The 13,818-nt window shown below is 42.9% G+C and overlaps 1 protein-coding gene across 2 annotated transcripts in view; it reads left to right on the forward strand.

The window, feature by feature from the left end:
- Sema5a (semaphorin 5A) overlaps positions 1-13,818 on the forward strand; it is a 427,756-nt gene that overhangs the window by 405,020 nt on the left and 8,918 nt on the right. For both annotated transcript variants that reach the window (XM_040757698.1, XM_040757699.1), the window contains exons 18-22: positions 574-792; positions 6,066-6,236; positions 7,948-8,103; positions 9,714-9,761; positions 12,700-12,911. In XM_040757698.1, coding sequence (XP_040613632.1) covers positions 574-792; positions 6,066-6,236; positions 7,948-8,103; positions 9,714-9,761; positions 12,700-12,911 — 806 coding nt within the window. The remainder of the gene's footprint in view (positions 1-573; positions 793-6,065; positions 6,237-7,947; positions 8,104-9,713; positions 9,762-12,699; positions 12,912-13,818) is intronic.

The following is a 13,818-nucleotide window of genomic DNA, read 5'->3' on the forward strand; positions in this document are numbered from 1 at the left end:
CTTGCCCCATCCCCCACCAGCACCCCTACTCCCTACCCATACTTGCAACATCATAAGATGCGTGGCAAGCTTCTTCAGGGGTGGATCTGGGTGATCTCTCAGGAGCAAACTGTTGTCTTCATGGCCTGTGAATCAAGAGGGATTAACTCTGATCACTTTACAGTGTGACTTAACACTGAAAAGGTTAACTGTAAAGGAACAGGTCTAAGCTGTGTCCCCTTTTCCAGATGAGTGTCCTTCCTGTAGCACCAGCCCCATGGTGGTGAGGACAGTTTTCAGTAGAACTCCTAAGGGAAGTAAAGCAGGGGCATTCTTTAGAGGTGTCTACAAAGAGGAGAATTACCAGTGTGAATTTACTGGCTGCAAATGTGTTAGCACATTCAGATAAAGTACCATGCGCATCCTAATCAGATAGCAGCTGCAGGAAACAGGCTTGAGTTATAGGAGGCTTCCACTCTGCTACAGAGAGGTGTGAAGAGTTCAGATGAATATTTGGGTATTTCTAGACATGAAGCACACAGCCTGTACAGGAGTAAAAACTCCTGCAAGTCACATCTTGGGTTTCCTTGGCAGGACTTTCTGCAGACTTTCTACGAGCAGGCAGATACTCTGCCCATACCGTCAACGGGGCATGGTCAGCCTGGACTTCCTGGTCACAGTGCAGCCGAGACTGCAGCAGGGGCATTCGGAACCGGAAGCGTGTTTGCAACAACCCAGAACCCAAGTATGGGGGCATGCCATGCCTTGGCCCATCCCTGGAGTTCCAGGAATGCAACATTTTACCTTGCCCAGGTAAGTAGATCACAGTATTAAAAAGACTGGGAAAGTCATATGCCTGTAGCCTTTAAGAACTGAAAGCCACTGGAGGCTACTGGATATACATACATACATACATATATATATATATATATATATGGTATGTTCTTAAGAAAATGTGTGGGGTGATGGTGGTATCTCTTGGTAATAGACAGGATGAAAGAAACAGGTATAACTGAAGAGGCCTGGATTCCTAACCTACCCTAGCTGTCTAGTCCCAAATCATTCCCACTAGTTTAAAATTTTCCTCTAGTCTCTATTTAGGCATGCATGCAGCTAGCTTAGTCCTAGCAAGGTTCTCCTCCCATATTTCCTGGCACAAAGACAAACACAAGGTAGAATGATTAATGTCTATTTTCTTTCGATTTTGCAAGAAACCACAAATCCCCATACACCACTTTGTCTTAGGCTTACTATTGCTATGATGAAACACCATGATCAAAATAGCATGAGGAAGAATGGGTATATTCCACTCATAGTTCCATATAATAGTTTATCATCAAAAGCAGCTATGGCAGGAACTCAAATGGGGCAGGAACCTGGAAGCAGGAGCTGATGCAGAGGTCATGGAGGACTGCTGCTGCCTCCTTGCTTGCTCCCTCTGGCTTGATCAGCCTGCTTTCTTATAAAACCCAAGATTAATATCCTCTGGATGGTACCACCACACATGATAGACTGGGCCTTCCCCTATTGATCACTAATTAAGACAATTCCCTGCAGGCATGTCTGTACTTGGAATTTATGGAGACATTTTCTTTATTGAGGTTCCTCTCAGATGACTTTAGCATGTATCAAACTGACATCGAACTATGCAGGACATATGCCAGTCTTACAATCTAAGCCCAGTCACTAGCTTGCAGAAATATGTGTTGTTTCCAAAATACATGTTAGCCACTTTCAGGATGCAAATAGACCCAACCCTTCCAATATTACCTCTACCAAGTCCATAGAGTCATGGCTGCAACAATGTTACAGAGACACCAGCCAGTTCTGTTCCATCTCACCTTTTGCATAGAGGGCCCACCTCATGAATGAAACCCTCTAAGGACAGGCTTCTCTTCTGGTCATTAGTAGGGCTGTGTGTCATATGGCGTTCTCATAGTCTCAGACTCTTTAATACAGAGTCTTAAAGCCATTATAGCCTTGTCCCTGGGCACACCATTTTGTTGGTGAGATTTAATGGATGTAATTTGTGAAATTATTAGGACATACTTAACTCCCTGATCTCACACTTAACTCCCGATGTTCTTACTCTTACAGCCTTTACTCCTCCTCACCATTCCACCTGAGCCTTGAGTGCATATTTGTGTTGTAGATGTTATCCACTATGACTGAGCTCCACAATTCTGTATTTTCATCTATTGTGGTGTGCTGTAATAATGTGTGTCTGTTACAAAGAGAAATACTCTTGATGAGGCAACTATACTCATCTATGGCTATTCGTATAAATATTTAGAATATGGTTGGGATTTGTGCAATTGTGCTGCTTTAGTAAATTAACAGTTGTATGTTATCCTCCAAGATCCCTGACTTCACTAGTCCGAGGTAGTTAGCTAGCTTTCCAATACCAGGTATGATTTCCCTCTTGTTGAGTCAGCCTGAAGTCCAATGAGAGAGCTGTTGGTAACTGCTAAAGTGTGTGTAACTACTGTACCCGTAGAATTAGAGAACCATGATGTTCATTGTGGTTCATAGGCATCACAGATGAGTAGCATCACAGATGAGTAGACTACTGGTTACTTGTCTCTTTTGGAAACTTCCCTTGTACCTTCTGGGTATCATAAAAACTAGTCCTCAGGGAGCAGGATTTTGGGTCAGATCAGCTCAGATCCTGTGGACCCTGTGTCTAAAGTAAATGGGTATTTTCAGAAATAGGGACTTATGTTACTTCTCTAGAAGGCAACCAGGGGCAACAAAAATAATCTATAGTGTTTGAAAATTATCTTGGATAACCTGACCAACAACTCAAAAGAGTGTTTTTTAGACCTGTCACTGGGTTTTTGTTAGATAGTCTATGGCTCTTGGGGGAATATTGTCAGCCCATATGGGAAATTTTTGTTTACATTTTATGTATATATACTTATATGTATTATAGATATCTGTAGGTACATAGCTAATAGTTACGATTCCTTATGAGTTTTTCAGACACCCTACTGTTATTTTACCTTCTTTCTGTGTTTGTCTTCCTCCCCTCTCCTTGTTAAAGTCCCTATTTCCCACTCCCCTCAATCACTTGTACTCTAGATCTCCTTCTCTATTGCTCCCCATTACAACCACTCCATGATGGTCCCCTTTTACTTTCCTGGTTTCTATAGTTACTGCAGATTATATAATCACATCTGACAATTTGTAGCTAAGAACATCAGACATGAGACAACATGCAACATTGACTTTCTAGGTCTGAGTTACAGCACCCAACATGATGTTGTCTAGTTCCTTCCATTTACCTGTAGCAGCGATTCTCAACGATGTCTTTGCTCCTACAACTTACTGATCCCATGAGGCCTCTATGCTTGAATTTCTCCAGCCTCAGGCTATTCCTCTTCAAACCACACAACTTTCCCAGCCAAACTGAAGCTAAGATGCTGGGAAAGGTCACAGAGTTGTTCTTTCCCACAGCCCATGTGGAAAGATTCCTCCCCAGGGTGCTTGGAGGCAGCGTGGGCGATATCTCAATAATCAGGGCTGTGAATTGGAGCCAAGGAGAATGACATAGGAATGTAAAGTTCCCTCCATCACTCTGTCTTCTCTAGACTCCAAGCTTAGTTTCTTGTGTCCATTAGTAGCCATGTGGAGTCCTAGAGATGCTTGGATGTGGTCCTGGTCCCTGAGGGTAAATGTTCTTGTCCATCTTTAGGACACTCTGATAGAATCATCTGTGGATAGTTAAAATTTTTTTGTTGACTTTCTGTTGAGCCAAGACTATGTGTACATGGCCTGCATATCTTAAAAATAACTCTGTCCTTGGTTTTCTTTTAAAAAACAAGATTCCTTTGTAGAATTGTTCATGTCTCTGCACAAGGGACTGGCAAATTCAAGGTTGAATGTGTGAGCATCAGATTTATCATCTACCACCCATAAAACTCTAAAAATGTCATAGTCTGTAACTCAGATATGAGGTGGTGGGAAACCCGCCTGCACTGTGGAGGTTGAGCTATATGACCAAAGGAATCCATATTTAGGGTAATTTTTACATAACTTAGAGCATATTCTTGAAAATAAAGTGATGTTTTCAACTGTACTAGGTTCCTAGTGAACTATTACAAAAAGCACCATAATTTATTTATTTTTGATATTTTGAGACAGGGTTTCTCTGTGTCCCTTTGTAGATCAGGCTGTCCTTGAACTCACAGAATTCTGCCTGCCTCTGCTTCCTGAATGCTGGGATTAAAGGCATGCACCACTACCACCAGGGTGCACTGTCATTTTTAAAAAAATACTCTCAGAGATTGCAAGCAGATCAGTGGTCACAGTACTTGTTATGAAAACAAGAGGATTTGCATTTGAATTCTCATCATCCACATAAATGGGCATGGCTGCATGTTCCTGTAGCAACAACATTGAAGGCAGAAATAGGCAGTTCCCAAAAGCTCCCTCACCAGTGAGCCTAGCCAGCATGGTGGTCTGGTTCAGTGAGAGACCCTGGTTAGTGAGAGACCCTGCCTCAAGACAATAAGATAGAGAATAGTAGTAGAAGACACCCAGTTTCCTACTCTGGTCTTTGTATGCATGCCCATGAGGGTTTAGCTGGGCTGGGGATACAGCTGAGCAATGGAGTGCTTATCTCAAATTCTGGATACTCTGGTTCTGCCTGTGGCACTAACTTAAGTAAAGAAGTAAGTATATAATAGTAAAGACAAGCCCTTGCTAAGACAATTCTTCTTCACCTTCTGAACCTGCCCCTGCATGATTTATCTCAAAACTGAGAGCCACGTGACTGTTTCTCATCATGACTTTTTTCTCCTGACACACTTGATGCAGCAGTAAAGACCCAAGACTGCAAACCTTAGCTGGCAAAGCTAAAGGCAACAGCTGGTTCTTTGTTGCCATGTGTATTCAAATAAGACAAAAGCAACTTAGAGTTGCACTTCGTCACCCATAAAACCCAGCGTAACATAAGTTCATTTGATCCGATTTAACTCGGCGCATTCCATTTCTCTTTCTTCTGTAAAGAACAAGGTTCAGGGAAAAGGAACACTAAGGATATGATGGAAAGGACACAGTGAATCACACTGGGGACTCTGGCAGGTGTGGCCTCTCCAGGCAACAATAGAGAAACCCATGGGACCCTGAGGACAGTGTGCTTTCTATCTGCAGTATCCTTGGGCTTCCACAGGGGGAGACAGAGAGACTTCTCAATGTCCCTTTAGAGGAGGAAAAGCGTTGCTCCTCCTCAGTGTAGACCTGTGAGGTTCCGGCTCAGCAGGCTGAGGAATCATCACCATATGTTCCCATGAGCTGAGAGGCTGTAAATGCTCCACATTGTCCACTGGATCTCCCACAGTGTGACTGGTATTTGGGGGTTAGTCATGCAGCTTTATCTTGTGACTTCACCGCTGTTTTTATCTTATTGCAGCAGTCGAGTTTCTAACTAGAACTGCAAGACTGAGGGTTTTCTTTCCTTGTCCATTGAGATACTTAATATATAAATTTCATTTCAGCACAAGTAGTTCTCGGTAACTAATTGCTTTCTTCCCTTGGAAGAAATAAGCATCTAAGCTTCAGGGTGTTTGATCTTCTCATGAGCCAGTTTTACTTAGAATACATTAAATGGTGATTCAAACCCTGGGCAGAATCCAACATGGATGTCAGACATGATGTGGATTGTAGGGAGGTCTGTTGCCTGAGCTATTGATTCTTAGCTTACGTCATTTCAAGCCAACTAGGTAGTAAAACCAGCCATGGTGAGGCCTAGCCGGGTGCTTCATACTAATTTTTACAGCACATAATTCATGGTTCCTGAGCTAGAAGTTTCAAGTCACATACTTTGAACATCTATGCCATGCCGATGCTTACCAGCATATGTTTAGAAATATTTTTTCTGAAGAGCAAACAAGGGAACTAGTTAGTGGAAGGACTCTGGAAGGATTCTCTAAATCTGTATCTAGGAAACCACAGATGTCCCCACACCATTAGTGGCTTCTTGGTGTATGTATCGCTGTCTTGTATGTGGCTTATCTTATCTCTAGCTATGTCATATTGGTCTGGTGGGGACTTCAGATGTGCTATGTTTTTGTGTCCTTTTCCAGTGGATGGCATGTGGTCTTGTTGGTCATCCTGGTCAAAATGCTCAGCAACCTGCGGGGGCGGACACTACATGAGGACCCGCTCGTGTACGAATCCAGCCCCAGCCTATGGAGGAGACATCTGCCTGGGACTGCACACGGAGGAGGCAGTCTGCAACACACAGACCTGTCCAGGTACACAAAGCCTTGGGAACTGTACAGCTTTAGTGCAAACTCACCTTTCTTAATTATGAGTGATGAAGTTAAAGATGGCAAGTCACAGTAGATACTGAAAATAGAGTAAAGGGTGACAAGTCAATCTCACACTGTTGCCCAATGTGATTTAATAGCACTTTGTTCTACAACAAAATGGTTTTCACACTGTACTCCATTTTCATCATAAATGGGAAAGTGCATACATGTTGGAGTGTCTAGACTACCTATGTGGGAACTACACCCCAACTCACCTTTGACCTCACTGAGTAACATTGATGACTCTCAGGTAGCATCTTGCTTTGCTGGAAGAGAGAGAAGGTTGAAGGAAGTGGAAAGGAAGAAAACACTTGTAGAGCCCCCACCTGGTGTGCACAGAAAATCACCTGTGGCTCCTTGTCTCACAGCCTGTCCGGGCACAGCACTTGTTGTATGCTTGGATTATCCCAGAAACGTTCGAGGAAAATAGTGGGCATTGTGGGAGGCCACTTTTCTCAGGGTCAGGACTATTCTCAAGGGCAGGGCAGAAGTCCAGTCAGCTATCAGAGGATCAAAGCAAAGCAACTGGAGTGGTGACAGCAGGGAGTGAGCCTCTTCTGAACTGTGCATGGGGGAGCTCTGAGCTCTGTGTTTGATGTAGGATGTTCCAGATCGCCCTTTACCCAAGAGGTAACCTGGAATTCTGACAGACAGGACCTCATGGGGTAAAAAAGAGTTACCCTTCTACATTTAGTTTTGACAGTGAAAAACTATCAGTGTGCTTGCACAGATCTTTCTAGAAAACTTCATCTATATTTAATGGGTCCTCAAAAACAAATTCTGACAAATCATTCAAAAAAACCACTCTTTTATGTCTTTGAGAGAAATGGTTATTCCATTTGTGTGGATCAATGCACAACTTGAATTTCTAAGTTTAAAAAAAATAAAATTTGAAAAAAGAAAATGACCTCCTTATATCGGTGAATAAATAATATGGAGAGTTCATTCCTTAACTTAGAGTCTTAGGCCTATTTTTGAACATCTGTATACCTGGATGGGTTGAAAGGCATTCCAGAAAGTCCTTCACCTTAGGGAAGAAGTTCCTGTCATTGCTCATCTTTTGGCTTTGACCAAGAATGTAGGATTCAACTTTATTCATGTCAGTAGGCCTGGAGTAAGATGAACTCTGCCTGACTGGCCTGGCTTTGGTGACTTTGCAGAGTTGGTTTTATTGCAGAAAAAAAGTGATGTTTTATATTCCCAGTCAGAAACCAGGGATTTTAGCATGTGGTGCTAGCTAACAAGGATCCAGGGTTAATGTCCAGGAAACAATCAGAGTGCCTCTTTAGGGTGTGGAGGGTAGCTACTCTGTAGGAAATGGTGTCTGCAGTGATAATTTCTGACTCTCAGAGCTCATGTTTGTCTCCAGAATTACCTTGTTGACTATTTTACATAACATCATTTACAGAATTGAAATGATCTGAGACTTGGAACACTTACTTTAAAAACAATTTATCTGATTAAAATTTTTAGCACTATTAATTATCCATGTGTGGATTTATTTACTGGATTGCTAAGAAACTATGACCACATCTTATTTATGCATAGGGCCATTAAAAACACAATGTGAAAGTTAAAAGTTCAGAGTGACTTGACTGTGATTGGTTGATATCATCAGGTAATCCCACCTCTCCCCCTCTTCTGGTCTCTATAGAGAGTTGGTCAGAGTGGTCCGATTGGTCCGTGTGTGATGCCTCTGGCATCCAGGTCCGTGCCCGGCAGTGTATTCTTCTGTTTCCTGTGGGCAGCCAGTGTTCCGGAAATACCACAGAGAGTCGGCCATGTGTCTTTGACTCTAATTTCATCCCAGGTAAGGGCAGAGATGTTTATCAGGGTGAACAAAGTCATTGCAATATCCAGAGAGGAAATGACCCCTTGGGTCAGACTTTTATTTGCTCTTTGAGGCTGCCTTTACTGAATTAAAAATGTTCCTATCAACTGTTGTGTTTTCAAGGGGACTGGGATATAGATTCTCAGGTCCTTGTAGACTTAGACTGGAATTTAGTACAATGTCTTATATAATTTATTGATACTACTGTGGTGTGAGGATTTCATTGCACAAATTGGCAGCTGACTGCTTGTTTTTATATCAGTATAAATACTTTACTATGGCAATGTTGTGTGCTTGTTTGCACAGAGAAAGGGGTCATTGTCTTCGTGTAACTCTCAATGTACTGGTGCATGTGGATGCCTGTCCTTAATGTTACCTTGAAAATAAGGTTGACAGCTCCTCTTGCCACAGCCTTTTTTATGGGAAATCAACATTTAGTTGTTACAGGGGACAATAACTTGTTGCAATGACTCCAGAGGGTGATATTCTACTTATGTATAATTCCCTGAACACAACCATCCCCCCTGGATTTGTGGGAATAAAGTCAAGAGTAAACTGTTGTGAAAAATGAGATTAAATTATAGAGGCACAGTTCATTCATTTTTTTGACTTGTGGAAACAATAGTAGCATTTTACACAGAACTGTTAACTTTTCTACCATTTTTTATTTTAATTTTAAATAGCTTGTTTTACATGTCAATCCCAGTTCCCTCTCCCTCCCCTCCTCCCACACTCCCCTTCCCCCCACCCTCCCACCCTATTGCCAAATCCTTCCACATAGGGGATATCTAGAGTCTGTCATTTCACTCTGGGTAGGGCCCAGGCACTCCCCTAAGAGTCTCGGCTGAGAGAGCATCCCTCTTTGTGCTATAGGCACACGATGACTGTTTGTATTCCAGGGATAGACACTGATCCACAGCTCAGGGCCCCATAGGTTGCCCAGGCCTTCTCGCTGACACTCACAGCCTACCCTTACAAGGCACCTCAACGAATACAGCCTGTGAGTGATGTTACTTTTTGTTTAGAATACTTTTAGTTTTTCTTATCAAATGAAAAGTCAGTGTGGGAGAGTCTGGCATTTCCAAACACTGGTAGTGTTAACACACTCAGAAGACCTACCATCTCATTCACATCCTGCTTATGGATTTCACATGTGTCACAAGAAAGGGAATACTTGGGCTTCTGAGTAGAGTTTTCCTTGAACTCTGATGATTCAACCTTCAGTTCTTAAAGAATGCAACACCAGGAAAACAATACAGGATGATGTGGTTGGGGCTCCCTAGCTAATGAGACATGTCATAGCAGAAATCAATACTTGGCTCTTTTTCAAGGCTGAGGGACCATGGCATTTTCTTTATTGGTATTGAATACGATAATCTCCTAGTCAAGATGATATAGTCAAATCCACCTCAGGTTTATTAAAACAAAGCAACAGTCAACAAATTTGATAATTAACCAAGTTTTTGAACCTTGGATTTATATTGAATTCACAGTCATTAGTGTTTGTAAATGAAGCATGGATACAAGTTTTCCTCCCACCTCCAAGGTGCATAATGATTTGTTTTTTGTTTTGTTTTGTTTTATTCCAGAAGTGTCTGTAGCAAGATCCAGCAGCGTAGAAGAGAAAAGATGTGGAGGTGAGTTCTCCTGTGTAATGGAGCTCTTGTTGGAACTCTAACAAATTGCCACCTTCCTCTACCAGGGGTGTTCTGCTGTTGGGCATGTGTGGCTGGGCAGGAAAGCCCCTGAACACCCGCTCATATTGGTCATGATATGCCACACATGCCACTAAATGCTTTTAGAGACAGACATGTCCTATCAGCATCTCACAAAGCTACCACCGTCTACACTTGTTTGTGTGAGACACTTGGAGACAGGCTTTGGAAGTGAACACATTCAGATCCCAGTTGGGAGACATAGGGCATAGACTAATACTGTTCAACCACCATAGGCCCTAGTGCTGTTCAGAACTAGCCTCTCTAGCAATGCTGTCATCGCATTTGGGTCCAAGGAGTCAGCTTGTCACTTTCTTCTGCCAGCTGAGTAAGGAATAAACGTTTCCGAAGATTTTTATATTGGCCGTTGTACTAAAGGGAGAGTAGGCATCAGTTTTCATCTGTGTTGAATAGGTGGGGACCATGGAACTCAATGAGGTGAGTGAGGCTACTGCCTCAGGTCGGCATGTGTCATAAGTGAGGGATTCGGGGAATGTGGCAGGAGTTTTACATTAAAAACACCATAGGAAAAGGGGCCCAGTAGATCCCTGAGAGATGTGGGGGGGGGGGGGCTTCCACAGCAGCCATGTCTGGGTCATACTCTTGGTCAGCACAGGATTCAGACCAGACTGTGTGCTAACCTTAAGGAGCTGTGGGTTAGGGAAGCAACAGTGCAGAAATTGTGTTCTGTCTTCAGAGAGGTCAAGCTAAACCTGAGGGTCACATAGGTGGCACCTCAGTGGAACTGATTGGCCATCCAGACTTGCTACCAGAGTCTCTCAACTTTTTATTCCTCTGGCAGGATAGCTGGGTCTGTGCAAGCCCTTTAAGGGCCTTGAACAAGTTCAGCATCTAACCTGGTGATGTTATTGGCTAAATCTCATAAACTGTAATTACTGTGCATTGTTAGGAAAATGATTGTTTTAACCTTCAAGCTACTGACATTGATGTTCCAGCATAAGCAAGTAAGATGGATCCTAGGGTAAAGCTAAAGTTTAGCATAACTGATTGTGTAGCTAAATGTTAGGGAGGTTTAGATGTTTTATCTCCATTAGTTAAAAAATCAATCAATTCAACTGAACCAACTAAATGGTTAGTGTCTATTCTAGCTTTTATTTTTCAAAAGCCAGGAAAAAATGGGCTCATAACAGGAATTAGGAGGGGAACATGTCTGCCACCAAGACTAATGGCCTGAGTGCCATCCCAAGGTGCTATGTAGTGAAGAAAGAGAACTGACTCCTGAAGTCCTTGTTTCACCTCCGTGTACATGTAATGCTACCTGCCCATGTGTATGTGCACACACTCACAGCACACGCATGCACATACACACATGCACACACTACACACACATATACACACATATGCACATACACACACCATACACACAACACACACATGCACACACTACACACACATATACACACACATGCACATACATACACCATACACACAACACAACACACACATACACACACACAAGTAAATGTTACAAAGATAATGCATATATTTAGGGAAGTGCCACACTGTACAGAATCCCAAGAGATTTAATAGGCACTGCTTTTCTCTTTGCAGAGAATTTCCTCCTGTTGAGATCTTTAAGCTTAGCTATTCTTAGTTGCAGGAGACACAAAGACTGAGTAATCTCGTCATAAAGATGTCAGCTGGCCACAGCTTCCCCAGGCACCTGCAGGAATAATTCATGTGACTGATGACGCACATCTGCATATGGAGACCATTGTACATCTTCCATATGCAGCAATGAAATATGAGTTATCAGCACAGTAGAAAGTATTTTTAGCAGTGTGTGGCACTAACTCCGGGGAGTCCTAGCAATGAAAATAAAGAAAAAGGAGAGCTCACATGAAATCAGCCTTGCTTTACTTCACTACAGCCTCCATCTTCCGTAAAAACAGCACAATGTTAGTGTTTGCTGTTGCAAAGGGTGCAGAATGACTTATACAACAGTCACATGCTGAGAGCCCTGCCCCATCACAGTCTCTATGACAAAGCAAGACACATCCAAGGTTTGTAATGTCCCTCTATGATCTTGCTTTTGAACAAATGGAGCTAGCAATGAAGAATTGAGGTGATTCTTCACTCAATTGTCAGGAAGAGGCAGATTCTTCTAGAATGTTCTCTATAGATTATCCAGCCATTAGTTCTGTGAAATCTATGGTAGGACCTTCACTATCTGTTCATTTAGGAGTATGTATTGATTGTTGCTGACAGGGAACCCAGTGAGGTATCTGCATTCTTAGAACCGAGAGAGAATAAGTCTGCATTATCTCTAGAAAAGCACAGCCAAAACTAGAGGAAGAAGAGAATCTGCTTCATAATCTTCAAAAGTTTCAATTATTGAACAAAATTTGTATTTGCAAAAGTACAGAATTCATGTACATAGAAAACAATGTAAATAAAATGAAACAAAGAGAAAGCAACAACTGAGAACCCCAGGTGAATTCTCCCTCATAGGCTGCAGTCACGGTGGATAGATGGATGCTCAGTCTGTTAAGTTCCCCAGACACACCACCCACGGACAACCCTCAGGCCAGTGGCCACTGTGCTCTCGAAGGCTCTCTGGGGGCTTCAGAGGAAAGCAAATGTGTTTCAGGGGCAAAACAAACAATATTCAAGGGTTTTGAGGAAACAATGATAATCCGTAAGAACACCAATGTGAACTAAGCTGCTCAGTAAGGGGAAGTTCTTACATGGCCCTGTCACTTCTAAGAACAAAACTACTGTGCTGTCTGTACCTTGGAGTGTGCAGCTCCTCTTCTTCTCTTTCCTTTCACTGGGGCACTTTGAGAGGCAAGTAGCCTGTTCTTCTCAAGTGCAGTATGACACTGACCCTGTTTCACAGAGTTCAACATGTTCCACATGATGGCCGTGGGGCTCAGCAGTTCCATCCTCGGCTGCCTCCTTACCCTGCTTGTCTACACCTACTGCCAGCGGTACCAGCAGCAGTCCCATGATGCAACTGTCATCCACCCTGTCTCTCCTGCCGCTCTCAACAGCAGCATAACTAACCACATCAACAAACTGGACAAATATGACTCAGTGGAGGCCATCAAGGTAAGAAATGGACAGTGATAGCTGCCACCAGGTAGGCCCCAAAGGCAGGTGATGCTGGAGCTGCCAGAGAGGTTCATTGGTGGTGGCACTCACTGGTGGATAGAGCTGGGGTACCCCCGACCTTTGGGTGTTGGTTGGGTGCTCTCTGGTGAGTGTAGACAACCTGTAGGTGTTGGTGAATCCCCTGTGGTAGTTGTAGGAGGTCGACAAGTATTGGCTGGATACTTTTGGGGGTGGAAGGAAGGTCTTTGGAGTTTTGCTTTTCTTGTTCACTTATTCCTATTGTAAACAAAAGTCTTCAAGGAAAACAATGATATATAAAACTCTGGGAACTAGTGAGTCTTGGACAGTGTCTAGCTATGCCTCAATTATGCTTCTTGCATTTGAAGATAGGTCATTCCACAAAGAGCCCTCAGCATACGACCAAATGAATAAGTAAGCAGCAATATAAAAGCTGCATTATGGCACCCAGATGTTCATGTCCATTTCAGGGAGACCTGAGTTTCCTATCACCTCAGTATACCCCTTTATAAAATGGGTATGATAGCACATACCTCCATGTTGTTGTGAGATTTCAGTGACCTTCCATGTGGGCTAGCATGTTAGCTGCTGTTCTTACTGTGTTTGTAAGAGAAGTTAGGGTGGGGTTAGAATTACATCAGGGGCTTTGGTCTGCTGTACCCATCTTCCATTTTTTTCCACACTCATGAAGGGAAGTCTCCCAAGCCAAGGCTAAGTTTCTGTGTTCCTGTTGAGTTAGTTGTTTCCTGTAACCAATTTAGTGAACATTGGCATAGCCTCTCTCCCTGTCATGATAACTAACTTTGCAACAGCATTCCCTTTTGTAAGAATATTATTATGTGCCACACCAATGATCAGGGAACATTGTGGAGTAGGGGGCAGAAAG

This window comes from Mesocricetus auratus, unplaced genomic scaffold (genome assembly GCF_017639785.1).
Source record: "Mesocricetus auratus isolate SY011 unplaced genomic scaffold, BCM_Maur_2.0 Super-Scaffold_100015, whole genome shotgun sequence".
NCBI lineage: Eukaryota > Metazoa > Chordata > Mammalia > Rodentia > Cricetidae > Mesocricetus > Mesocricetus auratus.